Raw genomic sequence first — 23,526 nt, 5'->3', positions numbered from 1 at the left:
TACACGAGACACTAAAAAGAGTATGGGAAGGCACCTGCTTCTATCTAGCCAGCTCACTTGCATCTTACACATGAACATAAAACTATACTTAACCCAAATCATCACTCTTCCTTTCACTGCATTCATACGGTTTTTCGTGAATTTCTTAGAGGCAAAAAGGGAAAGGAACATGGAAAAGAGGAACAACGAACTGAAAAGAGGAGAAGGTAAACATTGTGGTCTGAGGGAATTTTCCTGAGGCTTCTTCTATTCCACTAGGGCACACTTCACACATCATCTCTCCATATCTGTTTTGCTATCTTAGAGGTGGACCTTTCGGAGACTAAAGCAAATACAAATTATCTGTAAAGGAACCACTGAAGCATCCATGCATATACATTGGTTTTAGGAATCATGTCAGATTCATAGAAATCCTCCTGCACATCCCAAACACATAAACCTGATTCGATCTTGAAGTATCTTTTGCTCCCATGAGTTCACCAAGTTTCAGTCACTGTGCTTGAGGGAAAAAAAGCGAAGCTTGAAGTTCTAAGCACTTAAATTGTTTTTAAAACTATGGTTTTTAGCCTTACAAAACACTTTTCTAAAAAGCAGTCTGACCCTTTTTTTTCCTGGTTCTCTTTTTATACTGGTATTTTCCATTCCGTATTGCTTTCCTGGCTGCCAGACAGAGCTCATTAACAGTCAATGACTTTGCCCATAGAATCCAGTACAGGCCAGTGCATGACTCCTTAATGGCCGTTTCCAGAAAAACAACTTTCTGCTGACAAAATGATGTTCTAATACCCACTGATGCTGCAACAGCAAATAGGAAGGGTTTTCATTAAATTCAACAGAATTCAGACTTGAATTGAGACACATTTCTCAAAACAGTCAAAATTTTCTTGCTCTTACTTCCCTGAAAGTCATTATTGCAAGTCCCCAAGGGACCCGTAGCCACATTTCTTTTGTTAAAGAAACGTTTCCAAAAATCACTGGTAAATGGATGGCATCCAGTCAACCTAAAAATCTGATCAGCTTTTTCTACTTAGCCTGTGTATGTGTGTGTGCATGTCCCACTTACTCTTACGCGAGTACTTTCTCATGTGAATACATAAATTCTGTTCTCCCACTACGCACCTAATGTGGGATAAGAACAGATTTAGCAAAAAAAGTGCTGCGCAAAAAACGCCCTTTAACACTGTGGTGGGTTGACCTTGGCTAGACACGAGGTGCCTGCCAAGCCACTCTATCCCTCCCCTCCTCAGCAGAACAGGGAGGGAGAAAATAAGATGGAAAAAACCCAAACCTGTGAGTCAAGATAAAGGCAGTTTAATGAAGCAATAGTAAAAGTTGCATACGTGGAAGTGAAGGAAAACAAAAGATGTCATTCTCTGCTTCCCACCAGCAGGTGATGTCCAGCCACTTCCCAGGAAGCAGGGCTTCAGTGTGCATAGCGGCTGCTCCAGAAGACAAATGTAGCAAATAATAAATCCCTGCCCCTGCCGCTTTCTCCTCCTTTCTCTTAGCTTTTATATCTGAGCAGATACCATATGGTACGGAATATTCCATTGGTCAATTTGGGTCAGCTGTCCTGGCTATTTCCCCTCCTAAGATCTTGCCCACCCCCAGCCTATAAGGGGGAGGGGAAGTGAGCGAGAAAGGCTGGAGAGACAGCCCTGGTGCTCTGCGAGCGCTGCTCCGCAATAGCCGGAACAATGGCGTGTTATCAACACCTTTCTAGACACCAATACAAGCACAGTACTGGGGCTCAGCCCGACCCAGTACAAATACACACAGAAAGGAAGAATTAATAAGCTGCTTCCCTCCCCTGAAATGCAAACGCTCTTGTTTTGAGACATAATAATTTCATCCATGTTAGATAAAATACAATTTATAACATGAACAAGCATTTATCCAAGTGGAGGCTGCTCAACTTGAAACCCAGCTAAAAAGGCAAAACTTCCCAAATCCTGAGATGGTCCTTTAATCTCTTTATTTCCAGATTTGCAAGATTCAAGATGAAAAATAATGCAAGGCATTTCCCCCAGAGTTTTTGAGACTATTAGGCATCAATATTAGCTGTATACAACCTGATTTTCAGTAATATTATGAACATTGAAAGTTAGTAAAATACTTACTAGTGAGAAAAAAAGACTTATCTCATTAACCCAGAACAGTATTTGCAGTACTGAAACTCGGTACGTAAACACCAGATACTTCTCTTACAACACTGCAGTCACTACAGAACTTGCAGAGGGCACACGCATGCTTCACATGTGTGAACTCAGTACTCTTTTGAACAGCAAAACCAAAACAGTAACTGTTGAAGCTCTGCATATTTTTCACAAATCCTTGTAATCCCATGTTGCACAAAAGCAAGAATTATGCCAACTCCACCAAATTCTCCTCACATCTGAAAGCCCGTGTTACCTGAAAACTTCCAAAACAGGTTTGGGAGATGGGTGATAGGATTCCTAAACACGATAAACTCCCTCAAAGATCAGTCACTGTCAGGTAAGTAAGAATGCTTTTTTTGAAGACTTGATGCAATACAGAGGCTGGCAAACTGCAGTCTCTTCAGGATGGTGGAAGTCAGTCATAGCTGCACTAGTGCATTACTATTGAAATACAATTCTACAACACGCTATCAGATCTAGTAGGCAAATTGAATGCAAAATATTTTAGACACGACTGGATTACTTGCACATTCGGAACACCGGAATAACTTCACATGGACAGATGATATTGCTTGGGCTCTGGTAAAATGATCCTTCACTTCCAGTAACAAGTAACATCGCATAACATGAGAAATTTATTTAATTAATTACTGTTATCCAAGTGACTGCTGCCCATTAGCCAAATACAATTAAAACCTCTGCTTTTTTCAAGCTATCAACTGTTTGTCTTCCATGTAGGGGGCATCATAAAGTGACATAAAACACACCAGAACAAGGCCAGATGACAGCTCAATAGTCCTTTTTATTGAAATAGTTTTTATGACTGCAAGAGCATATCAAGATTTTAAAAAGCACCAATAATTCTGGATAGGAAAAGACTGAAAATTACTATATAAACTGTATGGCAGAACTTGCAATATCCAAACTCTGAACTACAGCAATGTATGGTGACAAAGGAGACACCTGTTCCTGATCCTATGACATGTCTAGGCTGCTCAAGAGCATGATTATGTCAACTAAGTATATTAAAAATCCTGCTGCTTGAGCTGACATTGTCAAAGCAAAACCATAAGTCAAGGACTAGTCTTGTCTTGCAGTTCCACCAGTCATAATGTTCTCTGAATTCTTCTAAGGATTCTACTGAAGACAAGTCGTGTCCACCAAATAACCCAGCCAATGTCTGCTTTTCAATGGAAACTGTAAACAAGACATTCCACCTGGAAAGGAATAGATCTATTATCAGAATAATCTTCTAACAGAGCATTTGGGAACCGTCAAGACTGCAGCAATCCTGCCAACCATGCAATACCAGAGGAGAGTACAGGCTTGACCAGATAACCTTCCAGTGTAGTACAGTATGTTCATAACTGTAGGTGCTTCCCAATCTGACAAGCAGAAGTACATAACTGCAAGAAGACAGAAAGAGTAATAAAATGAGCACTGCTGTAGCTGGGTTTGGCATCACTGCCTCTAGTCACAAGTCTCAAACCTGTTCTGATGTAAGCTATTGCTGTCATTGAACATTTCCCAGTTCCTGTGAACTACAAATGACAATAGACCAAAAATCTGTATTTTGTAGTCACCTCAGGGCCCAGATGGACAGCAAAAAAGCAGGGGAAACATTTCAGAACTTGCTAAGAATCAGCTAATTCTCTAGATATAATGTTACACTTAAGCGTTTTACATGACCTGTGGAGGAGAATGAAAAAGGCTGTACCATATACAAACAGTGCTCTGGCCCTTCTTGGATTATTACTTCCCACAAACCTGGGCAGATAACAACAAGGAAATAAATCAAATAGACAGACAGACTATAAAAATGAAAGTCATGAACCAAGCTTAAACCCAAAATAATGCATATGAAGCTTTATTGTCCTGAACTTCAGTGTATGCAATTGTTCAGACAGGACCAAGATACCACTTATTGCAAAGTGTTTGTAGTAAAGAGCTCTAGGCCTATATGACTTAGAACCTCTTCTATTGCAGACCAAGCAATAACAGCACTTCTTGCAACAGCCTTTCACAAGAAGGGTTCTGGTGAAGAACTGGCACAAAGATGGACAAAACAAGATTTAAATGAAAGTAACTTGGGAGACAACATCCATCTGACACTATAACCTGCTCAACCCATAATCTTAGCACAGTTCTCTAACATCTCCTTGTTAAGAGTTACATATCCAAAGAGCAGAGAATGACATCATACTGCCAGAAAATGCCTATTCTGCTGCAAGAACAACGAAATTATGACAAATGGATGGTTCTTTCCACTGGCAGGGCTAGGAGCAACACAATTTCTAGTGATCTTGGTCTACATGTATATAAATATGTATTTTCAAAATATCTCATAGTAACCCTTCAATTCTCAATGAAACAGACCACCTCAAAGCAGCTGACATTTCTTATAAAGTTACAAAGGGTAAGGCTGTTTCATAACCTAATTTCATCACTGCATTTGAAAATGAGAGCCTTCTCTAAAAATTATACCTCTAAATCTGAATTCTGGCTCCTCTTTTTTTCTCTTCACAGGCAACAGCTAACAAAATTTTCCTGTGGCATTAGCTGATGTGCTGACAAGCTGAGTAACAGAAGCAGCTCAAAGTAACGTATCTCACCTTGAATTGTTCTGTATTTGAAGAATCAGAAAAAAACTGGAGAGTGAGCTGATTCTTCTCACATTTGCTACGTAGTATGGACAAAGGAATTGTACCATTCTTAATTGAATAAGTGAGATTATGCTGATAAAACCCTGATGACCACAGAACTCATTTTACTGGGGATCATGCTAAACAAAAGTAAGAGCTAATATTCAAGACATGTGAGAAGGGAGACATTGATTTCTCTAAGGAAATGAATCATCTATTTATACAAGCTTCATCATACCCAGGCAGTTCAAATATTTATCTACTGGATTGGTAGCACACTGGTGTAACAAGTCAGGCAATTATTTGTAGCTACTTCCTATATATAAAAATCTACCATAAAGTCACATTGCCAAAGAACATATTTAGAATTCTATTTTTACAAAAATCCCACTGTACAGACCAGAAACTATTTATTTTACTTCTTATGGATGCCTGTTTACAAGATGACTTAGAAACAGCCATTTCTAAATATCCTTCTGTTCACCTTTTTATTCCTGAATATGCATGTTCACTGTTTAGGCACCTCTTCAATGCTAAAGGTTCTCTCCAGCATCCTCCTCACACATAATAATTTTAAGAATTTAGGGTAATGTTTAGATCCAAGTGAGATAATTATAAAAGGCAATATTGTGCCCTGAACAAGAAAATCAAGAAACACAGATCTCATGACTTCAATTTTTTTTTTAAGCAGATGGCACTCAACCAGGGGAAAATGCATTTCCTGCATGTATGTTTTATCAGAGTATTTTTATATCAATTATTTTATGGAAAACAACCAATCAACTATGTAATTTGAGTAGAACCATAAATCATATACTCTTCGTTGCAATTTATGTGTAGAGCCACTGCCTTCACATAATTAACATTATCCAGAAGAAAAAAACACTTGTATCTCACTAAAACTTGCTGTGTTTTATTACAGAAACAAGAGGCAAGTGATCACATCTTTTAGACTACTCTTTCTTACAGTCCATTCGAATTCTGGCATGCTGTGACACTCCACTGTTACAAATACCAGTCCTGAAAAATGAGTTTGTGGTAACTTACCTCAGAGGTCTGCCTCTGGGCTTCTCAGCAGAAGGCTAAAGCTTCAATACTAGCATTAAAAATGTGAAATGAAAGGAAACGAAAACCAAGAATTGTTATTCCCACATATCAATCAAAGTACCAGGTTTGAATGCATATGAGGAAACACAGCTCCTCTTAAAAGTAAAAAACCTGTCCAACAGTTTTATGAGTCCATGACAGCATCACTGTAAAGTTTATTTATGGGAAACTCAGAGCCTTTGCGAGAGAACAAAGTACAATATAGATTAAATATTTTAAGAGTCCAGCAAGAAAAGCCCTTCAAGCCTTTAAGAACAAAGATCGGATTACCTTTTTTTCCTATTCATTTAATGCTTTTCTTTTTTCAGTAAGGTGACAGTGTTTTCAACTAAATAGACCAAAATCAGTGGCTTGCAAGCTCCCAATGTGGCTTACGCGCTACAAAACATATGATTTCCCACACTGCTTAAGGCTGTCTAAGAAAAATCCATAAAAACACTACCCCACAATGGTCTAGCATATAATTTTGTATCTCAGTATAAACAACACTAACTTGAAACTGACAATCACAAAATCACACTTTACTATAGCACAGCTGTATTTCAAACCTTCCTGTAGGCAATCCAAGAGCTCTCCAGTCAGCTCTCACACAATTCTGTATCATAGCAGGTACTTGCACTCTGCATTCACTGTGCCTGCCAGGCATCACACATGCTCTGTGTGTACATAGACACTGGCTCTGAACACAGGCACACAGCAAACATGCTATGCCCTGTAACCATCTCTCATTATTTTATTACACATGTGCTTATCACCTACCATGAGGACTTCATAATAACCCTACGGGATGTGAGAAACACCAGAAGCAAGATGCCACCGCTGGATCTAATTTGGCTGGCTCCAACTGGTGCCTTGGACAAAGCACTGAGTGAACACATGCACCTGATCCACCTACAAGATGGGAAGGATCTACAGGATACAGTCTTCTTTCAACCACGTAAGAAATTAGGAAGCAAATGTTCCAAATCATTAAGACTACTAATCTTAGCCTAATTGATACAAGAATTGAAGTAACTTTGTTGTGTTTAATAGGAACTGATGCCTACAAACACTAATTCAATCATGTATTATTTATGTTGGAAGAGCATCCTGACTTTCACTGAAAAATTAACAAAATTAATAAGGAAGGGAAAAACATATCTTACTACTTAACTTTGTCCCCAGTGGATTTCCTAAAGGAAATCATGGCAATGACAGCATCTGGTTCTAGATCATAACAGGGAGGAGGGGAAATTAAACTCCATCCCAGCTAATAACATTAACCTATCTGTAGAGTTGAGATTTTAGTTTTATTAGCTGTAAAAGAAGGATCTTTGCTGTTGTTTGTACAGAACTGCTACTATGGCTTCCCTCTAGCCTTGAACTCTGTAGAAACATTAACACCTTGGACTTACCAGGCGGCTGTAAAAACACTGTGGTACAGCACTGCTAGCCATGGAATTCTGGCAGGTGACATTTAATAATGGCTTAGTTATTCAGCTTAGCAGAAATGGACTTTTGCTTTCAACATCTGAACTAAACTTAGTTGAACAGTCACAAATAATGGATTTCTATAGATTAATTCCGCGATACACAGATAACACAAACATACTTTTTGGAAAAACGCTACATTCTTCCCAACACCATAACATAAAAACAAAAAGACCCCTGTCTGGTTCTCCTTGCTCCCCTACACATCCATCTTGCTTACTTTGCTGTCTTCCAGTGCTTGTTGGTGTTCTGCATGCCCTCTGAAACATCTTATCTCTACAATTATACATATATAAAGTTAAAATTTAAAATTTCAATTAAAAAAAAACCCAAAAAATCTGGGATTAAGTTTGAGTCTAATTATTTTTTTACTAAATAAACTTTTTATGCCACCACAGAAATATCTCTAACTTGAACTTTCCGGGACATAAAACTCGCAAGAAAACAAACAGGTTTAAGTTTTGGAGGCAGGGTGATGCCTATCACCTCGAGGACACTTAACGGGCTTTGAAGATAAGAGTATGGAAGCAAAACTGAAAAGCTTTCATATTTCAACTTTTCCCTAGTGGAAGAATAAATTATGACAACACGCATGTCAGCTAAGGTTTGTTTTACACACACACAGCTGCAATGAAGAAAGCAAACCCAACCTCCCACTCCAACAGCAGCTCAGGAAGAAAAACATGTGGGTTTTTAGGGACGACGACGATTTCTGACAGTCTCCTTCCTAAAGGGTGAGGGCACCTTTCAGAGCAGCATTGCACCGCCACAGGGATGGCCACCCGGGACGTAAACGTCGTGGCGTACAGCCTTCACTTCACTAGAAAGTGAAGTTAAACCAGAGTTTCGCTACCTGAGGGACGGCGGATCACACGACTGGTTTCCTCGAGCTCCGCAGAAGTCCGTGTGCAGTCCCCCGCAGCGAGCTGCCCGTGTCGCGGCGCAGGAAGCCGGCCAGCCACCTGAGGGGGCGTTTCGCAAGAGGAGACGGTTGGGACAGCCGCCGCCCGCGGCGACAACCGCCGCCTCCAGCCCTGCCCTGCCTCCCAGCTGCCTCCCTCCCTCCCTGCCCCAGCCGTCTCTCCGCCGGACGAGGCCTCGCCTTCGCCTGCCGGAGGGGTGGGGCGGGGCGGGCGGCACGGCAGCCCGAAGGAAGGGCGCCCGGAAGGCATCGGCTCCCTGTACCCGAGCCGGAGGGGGCGCAAGCCCCGCGGCAAGCGGGCTGGCACACGGCCAGCACGGCCGGAGGACTTGCCCCTCAGGCACGGGAAGACAACGGGGCCCCACCAGGCGACCGGCCGCGGTCGCCAGGCCCCCGAGCGCTCTGCCTCGCCCGCGGACGACGGCCTGCCCCGCCCTGAGGAGCGGCACGGCGGCCGCGGGCCCCTCACCCCCCGCGGCCCAGGTCCCCGCTCACCCGCCGGGGCCGGCGCCAGCCGCGCCAAGGCTGCGGGACCCCGACGCCCGCAGCAGCCACGCCCACGCCAACCGGGCACGCCCCGCCTCGGGCCGGCCGCCGGCGATGGCGCATGCGCACACGCCCCTCCCACCCCCTCCGCGTCCTGCCGGGGCGCGGCTCGGGCCGGGCGGGCGGCAATGGCTGGCGCGCGGCGCGGCGGCGGGCCGCCGGGGGGAACGGGCGGCTGTTGCCCTGGTTTCCCCCCTCACCCGGGCGGGGCTGAGGGACGGACCGGTTCCTCGCGCGGGCGGGGGGCGGCGCTGGGTGGCGAAGACTGTTGTGATGGCGGCGCTGGCGGTGGCGCGGCCCTTCTGCGGCGGCCCCGCCTGCCTGGGGAGGCTGCTTCGGCGCCCGGCGGGAGGCGCGACGAGCGGCCCGTGGGGCCGGGGGTGGCCCGGTGCCCGCCGCGGGGCCGGCGAGAGCGAGGTACCCGCGTTGCTGCTCCCGGGGGGTGGCGGGCGCGGCCGCTTCCCAGGGCTTCCCAGGGCGTGTGACGGGCGCTGGCCTGCCCGGGCTCCCGGCGGGGCAGCTGCAGCTGCGGGGACCCCGGCGCCCGGGGGGGCGCGGCGAAGGGCCGGCTTCGTTTTCCAAGAGCCGGTATCCCTGTGCGCGTTTGAAACACGCAGGTGGCTTTTTTGCTTCTTACCCGGTGTTTGCTCCATATTTATGGCTCGTTTTCAGTCTAGTGCTCTGTTCTTCTGTTTTAAAACGTAAATTACTAGCCTCTGTTAAAAGAAAATAACCCTCTTGATGATGTGTTCTTTTCTTACACAGTTTTTAAAAAAAATATTTAAAGGTCTTTATTCGGTTCAGAATCTGAAATACAGCTGGTGCTACCGATGAGAAAACCTCTTTTTTTAAGTCAGAGTGACTGTTTATTAATACATATCTTATCCCATGCAGGTGCTCAGAAAAAGCCTTCAAAGGGGGCTTTTGCTTTCAACGGGGGCCTTTTTCTTTTATGAAGCTCACAAGCTGATTTCTGGCTTTGTTGAGGTTCATGCAAGCTTCAAAGGTAATATTTTCAAATTTTGAAGTACACAAGCTATTATAATGCAAAACTTAATTTTTTTAGTGCAAGAATTGCATAGGTAAATGGTGTAATGCTTTTGATTTTTTCCCTTAGGACTGCATGCAGTGTGTTTCCATGGCAGGATGCTTTTGAAAGTTAGTCTTGTTTAACAAGTGATTCGTTCCATTGTCACTGAAAGCAGATCGAGTAGCTCGTCCTGTCTAGGATATAGCACACACGAAAGGTGTATGACACCTAATGTGCTGCCCAACCTTTAAATAACCTAGGCAGATAAGGTTCAGTTAGGAATGCAGATCAAACCTTAAATCAGCTTCTAGAAATCTTAGTTGAGGTTTTCAATATGAACACTGTGATTCCCACGTAATCTAGCCGAGCAACACTGAGATTGTATTTCAAATAATTTTGATAAATGTTTTGCATTTTTTTTCATACTGCAAAAGGGGAAGTAAAGCCTTGCTTTACCTACCAGAAAAGAGAACAAGTGGTAAAATGTACTTTTCAAGATCTGAATAAAGATAGTCTCACTACTGGAAGAAAAGTAATACTATCTTAAAAGAGGATATTGTTTCAGACTCAGAACTCGTTTATTGCGTGGTACATAAGGGTTTTTGAGAGTAAACCTAACTGAATGGAGAATAAGCTTAACTGAAATGTTTGCGTACTGTGCAGATTAGATAGTAGTCAGTTCACATAACTTGTTCCGCTGTATCTCAGAGAGGAACATCTTAGATGTTTATGCTTACAGAAATAAAAATTGAGGCAATAGACTTTTGAACAGATAAGGACCTGTTTAATTTGCTGTAACAGAAGGAACTTCAGTGAATAGGTTTAAGATAGTGACCCAATATGCTAATAAGAAAATTGCCCATTAGGAACATAAATAACACTACATAGTTTCCTCTGGTCTTTTTTAGGGCATTCACTTGAATCTGGTATTTACATAGCCAAGAAAAACAATGTTAATGGGCTTTCCATGCAAGACAATTAGTAGATATGGTGAAAATAAGAGTAAAAAAGAAATGAGTGAAAAATACTCTTAAAGAAATGAAAGTCCAGTAATTTACATAGAACACCTGGTGGGAAGTATGTTCAGAAGATTGAGTGCTGAGCATTTAGTCATTAGCTGTGTTCAGGTGGTCTCAACAAGCAAACATAATGTTTCGCTGAAAATAATACTGAAGATGGACCAGGAGGATAAGTTTGGAAACTAAAATCCAAAGTCCATGTAGACCATTATCTTATGTTTGAAATAGTTGATAGATGGCAAGGTTAAAAATTATCCAGAATGCTCTCCTGATCTTCAGTGATTTTTTTATCCTAGGATCTTTTTAAGCTGAAGAAGAGGGGTTTGTGTTTAGTAGCCTTTAGTGGTTTTTTTCTTCTATAAGTAAAACTGTGCTGCTGTGAAACTGACTATCATATTCAGTAGATAACTTGAAAAAAGAAAGCACATAAACACGATTAATTTTTATGAAGTTGGGGGTGGGGGTTAGAGCTTATGTTTTGACTTAAAAGTTGGATCTTGGACCTAGGTACCAAAGAGACAATAAGCACAGCTGAAAGTTCTGTAAGAAATTGCACAAAGCTTTTGACTTAAAAGTAATTTTTTTATTGTTTAATGTTGGCAGAAGAGTAAACTCAGAGTATGATCTTCTCCTGTATGGTTATATACTTCAATAGAATTATCTACCTGCTTCCCTTTGTGTATTTTTCCTCCTAATTCTATCTGTTCTCATGATAGAATCTTGCATTGTGTGGTGTTTGATATGTCCGTTTCTGGAATGCTATTTTACATACCGTATACATATTTCTTTATATATTATTATACTCAACCAGCTGTAGAAATCATACTCCCCATCTGTTGTGTTTAAAAATTTTTGAAGTATCGTAAAGAACGATGGGTACTTACTTAGTTCATAAAATGATAGTCCAGAAAGCCAATTCTGATTTTCAAAGTTATTTTTCGTTTTAGTATCTTGAAGTCAGAGAGGTTTCAGTAGATTAACTGTATTTTTTGGAGTTGTGTTTCTGAAAATCAAGGACTTTAGTTAGAAAACCTTTGAGCGAAGTTTCATTTTTGGCTTGGCAACTAAGATAGGCACTCAATCTGCAGTCATATACTGGCGAAATCATGGAACCATATTGAGAATGAAGAATACTTTTTTTTCATTTTTATTAATAGATTTAAATTCTGTACATATACTAATGAAGGGATTTTGTTACTTTCAGATCGCTGCTGCACTTGCCCTCATGGTCATATTTGTAATTTATTTATATTTTTTTTACTTTTCTGCCATTTTCACAAAGAAGCAAACAACTTGCTTCTAGTAGTCTGATACATTGAGAAAGACACTTTTGAATGTTAAATCTGTTAAACATCCAAAGGTTTGTTGCTGTTTTGTAGTCTCATGAGAGACATGTGTATTTAGCATTGTTTGTCTTCCTAGCTGTTCATTGCAAATGTAGCTTATTCAATCCTGCTGTGCATGTAAGTTGTAATTAGATGGCCTAAAAAGGAGCTAGGTTGTTCTGTGTGTTTCAGCTAGGTAGTCTTGCTCAAAAATGTTTTGATTTTGCTATAACAGCCTAATTATATGTTATTTGTTCTTCTGTTTCCACCATTTTAATCCCTTCTTAAGTGGAAGAAGTTATAGAGCAAGCAGACTACCTGTATGGGAGTGGAGAAACTGAAAAGCTGTATCGGTTGCTGATTCAGCATAAAAATAGGTACTTGACTGCATAGAGACATTACTGTGACTTTTCTGTGCTCTTCTGTTGTCAATTTTTTAACTAATGTGCTCATTGTGGTATGATAGAGAACCCTGCTTTTTACCCTTATGTAAGTAGGAAAGAAGGGCTTTTGATCTTTTTCCTCCAAATGGAAAAGTGAACGAAGAAAGGACTGGTTGCTGTAGAAGGAGAAGGTTAGCACTCAAGTTTCTCAGTTCTGCAAAGGAGGTTTTTTTGCTTGTTTGTTTTCTTACTTTAGGAATCCTTTAAAATATAACGCAAAAAATTACAATGTGTCTACACTTTACTAAATGATCAAAATACCTAGAATTCAGGTACTGAAAATTTTTGAAAGTTACTGTTTCATTTCCTTTTCATTGCTGACCAGTGGTTCTTTCTATTTTCATTTGTCTCATGTTAGGATTTGAGTCTGGAAAAAAAAAAAGCTCTTTACTCATGTAGTTATGTCCCAACAGCACAAAACATTATTGATAAGTGAACTGGGACAAGCTGTTTAAGGAATAAGCAGAAAATCCATTGCAGACTGAAGAGTCCATTCCTTTGGAGGAGACAAGGTGTCTCACTCCTAGAACATTTCTGGAGGAAATTAACTGTTCAGTTGTTTTCAGGGTTTTGGGATTTTCCCTCCCTTGTTCTTCCCAGGGGCCCAAGTATAAAGCCTGGGAAGTTAAATGAAGGCCCTAGCCTGTAAGGGGCACAACGTCATAGGCAAGGTGTAAGCTTGCTACTAGCTGTATAGCAATACTAACTATTCTGCAAGCAGTAATGACTTCAGTAGCAGTACTAACGTTTTTGTGACTTGGCTGAAAAATGAGTCTGCTAGTTTTGTGTTACAGTGTTAACTAGAGCAGGAGTGTTGCACTCTGAGCAGTGACTTACATTGTGAGTTTAGCAGTAACTCATGTATGCTTTTTAATATTTTTAGTTTCTGGTAGTTTTGAGTTCAGTATTCCTTTGCTGGGGGTGGGGAGCAGGACTTCTATAGCGGGATAGCCAGAACCTCTGAAAGACTTTCTAAACTTAAATTAAATATTAAAGTCTCTACTAAAATAGTGAGCCAAAATTAAAATGGTAGTTAGCTAAAGTGCAAGCAGTGTTTCAAAACAAAATGTTAAAATAATAAAGCTTAAAATTGCTTATCTTTAGCTATAATATACCATACACCATTTGAGGTAGTGATATAAATAAATATATAAATGTACAGCTTTATGTGGTGGTGATGTGGCTAATCTATGGTTTTATCACTGTTGTTCTGGGAAGAATTTAATTAGTTAGATAGGATTATAGGGAAAAATATGCATAATGTTTTAAACATTCTTAGTAAACATGAACATCAAATCAGTGGAATGCCGGGAAAAAAAACTGTCTAGCTAAGTACAAAGTAGTCCCTTGTTTTCCTTCTGGTGTTTTGACTGGTACTGTGGGGTTTTTTTAAATCTGCATCTTTTTTTAGAAAACAAAGTCCTTTCCTAGAGATATGTTTGCTTCATAGACCTGAATTGCAGAACAAAGGTATTGTCAGGCAGTCTAATGGAGGGCTTTCATTTGTGGTTACCTTGGGGTTGTATATAGCATAGAATGACAGATACTGTGTTGTCTAATCACCCACTTGAGATACCACTTGAAAGACTGGTTTAAGACCTGTGCTTGTTTTGTTTCCATTATTGCTTTAAAATGTTAGTGTTTCTGTTCATAACTAGTGATGATGCAGAGTTGTTGTGGCGGCTGGCGCGGGCATCACGGGATCTAGCTCAGCTTAGTAGTACTTCTGCAGAGGAAAAAAGACAACTGGCGTATGAAGCCCTTGAGTGTGCAAAAAAGGCACTTGAAAAAAATGAATCAAATTTTGCAGCGCACAAGGTGAGCCAAGCAAAATAACTTAACTGAAATCTTGTTCTTTAATTTCTGCCAGTAGAAACTGGAACAAATGTCATTGTGCCAATTCAGCAAACTTTAGCATAATTTAACTTTTCAGTTGAGAATGAGAGAGACTTCTAATATTCCCTAACTTTTTTGGAAGATCAGAGTTCAGACTTTTGCAGCTAAATTTCCTCTATACGGGAAACAGGCACGTGTTAAATGTGCGCAGGACCATGGAAAGAGGTGACTGATCAGGTTGATTACAGTTGGTGTAATCAATCACCTCATCCTTCTCCGATGTAGCCTTAAACATGTTGTACGTGCCTCACATCCAGCATGCTGTTTCTGTGCACAATAGTAGCTCTACAATTTCACTGGAAATATTTCAGGCTCTGCCTTTATCCTGCTTTTTTTTGGTTGTTTTTTTGGGGGTTTGGGTTTGGTTTTTTTTTGTGTTTGTGTGTGTGTGCTGTTTCTCTCACAGGCAGAGAGGTGGCAAAGGACATTGATTCCCTTATGCATGCAGACCAGCAGGTTGCTCTGATGCTGCCTGACCTATTCGTAACAAGTATTTCTTGCTATTTGTCATTAGTGGTGGCAGCAGCTGTTATGGTTTTGGTTTATTTTTTAAAAAAGAACACTCTTAATAGCTATAGTGCTGTATTAAATGTTTTATTTTTGTTCTTGGAATTACAGTGGTATGGAATTTGCCTCAGTGATGTTGGAGATTTTGAAGGAATCAAGACTAAAATTGGAAATGCCATTGTTATCAAAGAGCACTTCCAGGTAGTGTAAACAGTCTTTTGCATATGACAGCATTAATGCATCCAGTAGGTAGACTGTGTGACAGTTGTGAACTATTTTTTGGTGAAAACTTGCAAGTGTACTTCCGTTCAAATATCCTGGTGACACTTTTATTTTTGCATTACTGTGACAGTCCTTAATGCCCCAGCAACAAGGAGTACAAATAATCTGCTGTAAACTAAGTCCCTATAGAAGGGAGCCTTGAAATGGCTGAAGTGCTTTTGACACCTCTTAAGACTAGATAAAATGTAACTGTGCTGTTGAGAAATGGATGTGTGGCTGTCCTTTTAACTGTGGATTGTATAGCAGTAAAGGATGAATGCTGGAGGAGATAAAAGGACTATTTTATATCACCAGAAATTATACCAAAATCTGAACACGCCAAGTCTTACGTGAAACACTTAATGACCTACTAAACGGAAGTGCTTACAATTCTTTCCATGTGTTCAGTTTTTTGGAGGTGAGCCGATTTAGTTGTGCACAGAATAAATACCGTATCACCTTGAAATTCTACACACTGTTAATCTGGTTTAATTAACAGTAGGATAACAACTCTACTTTTTAAATGTATTTTAATCCAAGTGTGGCAGAAAACCTTCTTATATTTTGTGTTTTCCCCCCGCCCCCTCATTAGAGAGCCATTGAGCTGAATCCAAAAGATGCTACAACAATTCATCTTATAGGCATTTGGTAAGTTGTATTTTCAAACAAAAGTTAGCATGTGGCAAAGAAAAAATGCCAGAATATTAGATGTCTTATATGAATTGCAGAAATGTTTGGAATAATTCAGTGGTTTGTACTTAGTTGATGCAGACATGAAAACCTATTGGATGGATATAGGGTGTCATGCCTTGAAAAAGTCTGGCCGTTAATTCTTATGCAGTTCAAAAAGATGAAAATGAATTGTTTATTCAATTTATTTGTTTTACTGTATGGAACTGTTAAAAATTCATTTTGCAGACATAAGTATTTTCCCATAGCAGACATCAGAGTACTACTCATTTTGTTCTACTGGTGTGAATAGAGACAAAACTCTGTAATTTACACTGAATTTCAGTGATGGCTGCAACTTCATACAATCTGTGTTTAGTGAAAAGCCATCAAAAGTGAGATGTGTTCCTAAAATACTTCATTATCTGTCATTATACTGTATTTCAAAAATTATATTTAAATAAAGGCAGCTTATAAATGCATATGTATTAACAAAAATCTGGGAAATTTAATTTAGTGCTCAACGGTATTGGTACCAAGAATCACTGTTACATAGTAGGCAAAGGGAGTGGAAATACAACTTTCCATACAACGAGGGCATTCTGTGGAAGCAGTGTGGTTAAAAGCAGTATCTTTTATGTGTTAGTGAGAGAGACTCTAGATAGTATTTCTGGTTATTGGTCTGAAAGAGACCAAAGCTGCTACTTCGTTTTACTGGAAATCTCTACTGTAAGATTGAAAGATAGAAAATAAATAAAGCCAATGTATTTGTAGCTTAAGAAAAACAATATTAAAAACCACAGCCACCTTCTGTGTTTTCTCCTGGACTCCTGAGTGTCAAAGTAAACTACAATCTACTGCTCCGGAGTTATTAGTTTATGGACTTAATTTTTCAGCATCCACCACTCATTCCCACATGACCTAACAACTGCAATAGTCCATTTTCCTATACAGAAGTGTATGCTACCAACTGAATGAGCCTCAAGGTCAGTTTTGAGATAGAAAGCTTGTTCAGGAAGGTACTTAAGACGTCGTTCCTAAGGAAAATTAGAAAAGTTAATCAGAAATGTGAAATTATTACTGCTTTTGCCACCAAAATATTTCCATATTGTCTATTTAAATATACTTCTTATTGAATCCCAGTGTGTCTTCATCTGAAACTGGGATTTGGTATCAGCCAGTTCTTGAGTATTTTTCTCCTTTCTCTTTCTAGTCTGTCCTGGATTGAACCTCTTTTAATGGCATGATCATATGGCACATCTGATGGCAAAATTTCAACTCACAATCTGTATTCCATGCCTTCTTGGCCTCCTCTGAACACCTCCATATTTGCATTTAATAATTTTTCATCTCCTCTAGAGTGCTCTATTTTACGCAGTGAATAATATTTTTATACTCATTGTGGGAGGGTAATAAAGTGAATAGCATTTAACATTTACACTCAGAATGTTCTACGTATTTTAAATACTTAACATGTTTAATCCTTTCAGCATCTCTTAAGACAGGTGACTGATTACCTTTGTTATTTAGTAGACAGGAAAACAGCATAGTATGGCCTAGCCCAGAACACCATAGTTTGATTCTTGGGTTTTGTCTTCATTCTTCTAGATCAGAGTCTTTCTGGCATATACTGCAGGTCTGCTTTACGTTAATAATTAAGAAAAACAAGGTAGTGTTGAGGTAAGGCAGTGAAATTACTTAGTTGTGCCTTGTTTTTGCAAAGGTATTAGAACAATACCAAATACATATAAATTGTTAAAATAATTTAAGCTCAAAAGCTGTCTTATGGTTAATACTTGTCTCCAGTTTCGTCTGATGTAACAGCAGTTCCCAGTAAAAGACACACCATAATTTCCTTAGCAGAGCTACACCGCAACTTCAGATGTCTTGCTGTTTTGTTGTACAGTTGTAAGAACTTGCTTATAGAACTTGCAGTGTGGCTGAAGCTGTTGTGACTCTTGGAAACAACTAGGATGTCCAAGATATGAGAATGTTACTTGAAAACAAGAGAAAAATGTGAAGGTTATATACAACCATTTCCTTTTGCTCCAGGTGTTACTCCTTTGCTGAAATGCCATGGTACCAAAGAAAAATAGCTGCAACACTATTTGCCACACCGCCAACCTCCACATTTCAAGAGGTACAACATGAAAATGTTTCATAGATTATTGTTCCCCCCTCACAGAGCTGATGACAGACTTTTACTAACTTTCCTGACAAAGTTGACCTCTGCTTATGGAGTAAGTGTGGACTTGTGAGTTTACAACTGCCATTAATAAAGTAAAAATATAACAGGAGAGTGAGGGCTATCTAAACCCATAAAAATCTTTAATTTTTTCAGCTGTAGCACACACAGAATAGTGAAAATAATTTCCAAACTACATGAAAATAACAAGCTATATGTAACTTAGTTTGTATTTACTATTATGATCTATTGCAGACAATTGTTCTAGTTCCAGTGCTGATGATTTATATGGTAGTGCCATACCATGCACTATAGAATTTTTCCTTTTATATTACATGCGAAAAGCAGCATCTTGCTTTGTTACTTACCATGAAAAAATACCTTCTCATCCCCTGGCTACATACAGTGTGTTTTTTTCAGTTGAAAGTATTTTTGTTTATCTCTGCTATGAAAATTCCTGCTGTCATACACCCTGTCTGGATGTGTATCTTCTAGGGTATCTAACAGTATGCATCTTATTTGAACACTTGTGCATACATAGAAGCTTGAAAATTAAACTGGTTATGGGAAAGTTTGCTGCAGCTATTACTGGTTAATGTAAACAAAGACTATAACTGGCCCACTGTTTTGTTGTTTCAAGGTGGGGGGTGGGCAGGAGTCACTAGGAAGTAATTGTGGAAGGCTGCTTGCTGTTGCGCAGAAAGAAGTTTGAGCTCTGATTGAAAATGAGATAAAACTTTTTAATGGAATGTCAAGCTTGTATGTTTTGTTGTATTCTTGCAAAAGCAATTTTCAAAGTCAGCCACCATTTTAAATACTGCAGAATCATGCCAGTCCAGTATAGAGTTCTGTACCACTTAAAGTGGCTGAAGAAGCAAACTTGCCCCAGAACCTGTAGGTGACCCACACTGGTAAGACTTCTGCAATTTCAGTGCAGTTTCTTTTGTAGTTATGTCCACACTTTAAGATCTCTGACAGTATTTTCCCTCTACCTAGTAATGTCAGGAAAAGGTAGGAATGGACTGAAATTTCTGATGTGTATGATGGGATACAAGTTGAAAAATACTTGTGGATTTCATAAAGATTTATCCTTATGGAAGAGGATACAAACCGGTGCTCTGTAGGAACCAATTCTCCCTGAAATATGTCAACATTAATGACCCGAATCATAAAATTTATATCTATTACGTTTATACATCTATTAAATTCATACATGAGAAATGGCTGGGGGAAAAATGCAGATATGCAAGAAGATATGCAGGATGGTAAAAATAAAATCCAAGATTATCTTAACAAGGTGAAGACTGGAAAAACAGTCCAATTCGCTAGGGACAAATACAAGGTACTGTACTTACAGAGGAAGTGGCGTGGGAATAGTTGGATGAGTATTAGTTCTGTTGAGAAGATGTCAAATCTGATTGTACATTGAATAAGAACCGTCAGTACCATACTGGATTAATAAAAATAAGGTCATGGACAGGAAATCCATCTTCAGCTGTGTTCAGCATGCGTGTAAGGCTTTTGTTTGACTACTGTGTTCAGTTTATTCTCTATTCTAAAGACAACTTCTATCTTTTGCAGGCTCTTCGTTACTTCCACATGGCAGAGGAAGGTAATACTTCTGGCTTTTTGGGCAGAATAGTATCTTTTATGAACGATGACTTGCAACAAACCTTTAGCTTTCCCTACAGCCTGTTGTGCTAGTCAGCACAGGAGACTGTTATATTGGAGTTAACATCTGTTACATTAGAGTTAACTCAAAGTACTTGAACACACTTACAGTCAGTCATAACTCGGAGAGTAACATGGGGGGTGTGTGTGCGGTGTCAGAATAAGCATTAAAGTGAAATTTGCACCTTCATTGATAACTATTCTTCCCCAAGGCATTCAACTGGAATGCAGGGGGAAGCAGCAAGCAAAGTAGGGAATTTTAAGTCAATTCTTCTAAATCCTCTTGAAGGTCAAAAATCCTCTGTATTCTAAATAGAACAACAGAGAAAGCACATTTTTTTTAATTTTTTCGGAAGCTATTTAGATCAGAGTGCCAATCTATCTGGCAGTAAAACTCTCCACATGTAAAAGAAAATATGGACCTATTATTTCTCCAAGAGTGAAGCCAGAAGCAAAACCGATCAGCTGAAGATGAAGGAAGACAAAGGGAGACAGTGTTCTATGGAGGATTTGTATGTAGTTGTATCAGTGAAGTTAAAAGGAAAAGTTCATAGTGTATCAATTGACCCTGGGTGTCAAGTAATGCAGCTGTGAACTGGAACAGTAGACTTCATCTCAGAATCTGCTTGCAAAACACCTCTGGATGTTTTGAATCCTGACCTTCGATCCAGCAGCAGAGAAAGCTTGTGCTATAAGTATGAACAGCAGACAAGACTAGTCTTTAATGACGACTGATAGCCAAAGCATGCTTTATAAAAGCATCTTCTTAAATCTCTCCTTGAAAAAAGTTAAATGTGGGTAAAAACAGTTTAAAGTTTTTCTTCCTGTGCAGCAAGAGCTAAGGTAGTACCTGTATGCGTGTGGTCTGAAGCTAGGAAATGTGCCCTTTATTTCCTTGCCTATACTTGCTAAGCTGGTTGTGTTGCCTGTTGCAGCTACGAGGTCCAGAAAAGCACGGCATATGCAAAGCAAAACTGTTGGCATGTTAAGCTCATTGCTTTGCTCTTTGTGAGGAATCTAGTTTCATTTAGTATATTAACAAGCTGCTAACAAATGTAACTGCATATGAGACCAAAATCTAGCAAGTAAAAGTTTTATATTGGCTTCCTACTGATCCAAAGGCAAAATACTATTCATCTTTTCCAAAATAAGTATCAAATGGCTTTGACAGTATGCTGCTCATTCTCATTTAAAGCTTTCTTCCTGCCTCTATACAGCTGACCCAAATTTCTACAGCAAGAACTTGCTCTTTTTGGGGAAGACATACTTGAAGTTAAACAACAAAAAGATGGCTCTTCTGTGGTTAAGCAAAGCGAAGGAGTATCCTGCACATACAGAAGAGGACAAACAGGTAGGAAGTTAAGAACTGCAATAGTACAAACGTATCTTGTAATCAATGTGTATGACATCATGGCAATGGCATTTTTTATAAAGTTAACTCAGAGTAAATTGTAGTTCAGCACCTATAATCCAGGATCACACCCAGACACCAAAAAACGTGTACTATATTGGTAACTGCCTCTGAACACAAGGTTTGGAAATAACTGTTTATTATAAAGAGCTGTTATTCTTCTTCATGATGTATTTGTAGCTCTAACAACTCACCCTTAGCTGGCGTTGGAAGTTAAGGCAGGCATCTGAGCTAACCTGCGCCATTGTGAGCACAGAGTCGCTTTCACGTGCCTAAAAATGGAAAGGTAGAAATTGTATTTTGGAGGAGCTAAAACTCACGTTGAATGGGAGGAAAAAAGCATGGATATATCAAACACTTGTTGGATCTGTAAAAGTTAACATTGCAATCCTTTCCAGTCCCAATGCTCGGTGACAGGAGGCACTCAGTTACTCTTCTGAACTGCTCAGAAGGATCCTGTTTGGATGGGTAGGCATCTGCTTCCTGCCTAAAAGCATATACAGAGTACTTCCAGGAAGGGTAATCCACGAGGCTCGTTCAGACCTAATACTGCATTCGGTATAAACCGCAGCAATTGCAGTTATCTTTCATAAACCATCCTGTTAGCATCAAGACTAACGAAGCCTCATTTCCCATTGATTTTTCTTATGTTTGATTGACCTCTTAATTAATTTAGCATTAAGCTGCAGTATGAGATGCTGTAACTGTTACAGAAAACATCCAAATGTGCTGTGACATGTCAGAACGTACTAATTGTAAGAAATACTTCTGTAGGATTTTGTACTTAACATCTCAGAAAAAAAACACTACTGAGGTTTCCCTGCGTAGATTCCATAGTAAGGCTTGAACTGTTTCTCCCAAACGTGAGCTCCTTCAGTAACATCTTTCAGTAGAAATACGAGTTAGGGTTCCGTTCCTCCTCTGCTTTGCAAGATGTATGGGAATTTAATAGCCTAAAGGAGTAGTGGTCTCAGGTACGTATGGAATTAGTCAGTTCTGACAGTCCCTAGTAGCTGGAGGCACATGAGAATAGTGATCACAAAAGTTTGCCTTTCTTTAGAAACCACACAAAAGGAGTCAGTAGTGATTTCTGTGCAGTAGTCAAGTTGTTAAACTGCTTTGCTGCAGCTGTGCTTGGCCTCCTGCTACAAATGTCTTATTTCCTCATCTCCTAGAAGGGTGCAGAGCTGCTGAGCTGAGAGGTGGTTTTCTCTGCATTTTCTGGATGACTGTAAAATGCAAGATTCACTGTGAACTGGACTTGGTAGACCAGTAAGAAGGAAACTGGCCTGTGCAAAGAGATTGCCTCTGCCACATGCAGAGACATGAATTTCAGGCACGAGTAGGTTTTCTGAACATCTGTTACCTCTGAGTGTCTGCAGTATCCGGCTCGTGTTGTCTGCACTGCTTGCCCTGTCAGGACCAGAAGTTTGTTGGGGTTTTGTTACTTGGTTTTTTAATGTAGATATTAGAGCTCATATTAAAATCTTAATAGATTTTACCCAGACTCTCTAAGTAAAAGGAGTCTCAGAAACAGTCTTCTTGTGCTTCCTTAGCTGCTGTCCAGACTTTTGAAAACCCTGGGTTGGTCGGTTATGGTCAAGTCCAGGACAATTTACCACATGCTACTATTGGACTACAGCAGATCAAGAGCTAATCCTCTGTATTCAGCACAAATAAACTTACTACATATAGTAAGTGAATTACACTGAAGGCACTGGCTGAAGTGGTTCTACTCCTGTTTGTGTATCAAGTGTTGAGCATCTTGACTACAGAACAAAAATGGCTGGTCTTAGGAGGTGTCTGAACTTAGAACTGTGGTGAAACATCTGGGTGCTTGCATGGCAAGTTCTGCTAGAAGAGCCTGTAACTACCTGGCACTGTTTTGTTACAAGTGTATTTATTTGTTTCAGGTACAGAAAGAAGCTTTGGAGTTGCTTAATTCTATATAACAAGAAACAAGATCATGGGAATTCAGTGCCTCAGGTTTGAGCAGAGTAGGAAGGAGACCCCAAATACTACTTTGGTTTTATTGAAGCTGTTAATAAAAGTATACCCTAAGCCTGCCATCTCGTTTCAATGAAACTGTCAACTGGAAGATCTATTTCATTATGTGATTCTGTCTGTTGATTAACCTGGGAATAAAGGGCTTCATGGACAAGCAGGGTATATATATTAGAAGGGAAAGGTTGCACGGGCTTTCAGTTAAGTCTTTACACTGTTCAGCTACTACTTATGTATGAGGAATAGTAAGAAACATGAG

At 39.9% G+C, this 23,526-nt stretch overlaps 2 protein-coding genes across 3 annotated transcripts in view; one reads left to right on the top strand and one right to left on the bottom strand.

Moving 5' to 3' along the window:
* The window catches only part of CPNE3 (copine 3), a 34,225-nt gene extending 25,320 nt beyond the window's left edge, over positions 1-8,905 (bottom strand). The window contains exons 1-2 of one of the 2 annotated variants that reach the window (XM_040587137.1): positions 8,796-8,905; positions 8,232-8,340 (exon numbers count right to left, since the gene is read on the bottom strand). The gene's annotated coding sequence lies outside the window, so the exon portion shown is untranslated. Of the gene's footprint in view, positions 1-8,028; positions 8,106-8,231; positions 8,430-8,795 lie in introns of those variants that run through there. The other variant, XM_040587138.1, reaches the window with a different exon arrangement.
* Positions 8,886-23,324, top strand: RMDN1 (regulator of microtubule dynamics 1). The gene is made up of 10 exons (XM_040587139.1): positions 8,886-9,263; positions 9,741-9,852; positions 12,510-12,597; positions 14,322-14,481; positions 15,178-15,267; positions 15,920-15,975; positions 18,049-18,136; positions 19,763-19,793; positions 21,070-21,203; positions 23,177-23,324. The coding sequence occupies exons 1-10, from the start codon at positions 8,901-8,903 to the stop codon at positions 23,213-23,215; spliced, it is 1,161 nt and encodes a 386-aa protein (XP_040443073.1). The 5' UTR covers positions 8,886-8,900; the 3' UTR covers positions 23,216-23,324.
* The last annotated feature ends 202 nt before the right edge of the window (positions 23,325-23,526 follow it).

Source organism: Falco naumanni, chromosome 3 (genome assembly GCF_017639655.2).
Source record: "Falco naumanni isolate bFalNau1 chromosome 3, bFalNau1.pat, whole genome shotgun sequence".
Taxonomy (NCBI): domain Eukaryota; kingdom Metazoa; phylum Chordata; class Aves; order Falconiformes; family Falconidae; genus Falco; species Falco naumanni.
The sequence above is the reverse complement of the archived record's forward strand: the minus strand, read 5'-3'. Positions and strand labels throughout refer to the sequence as shown.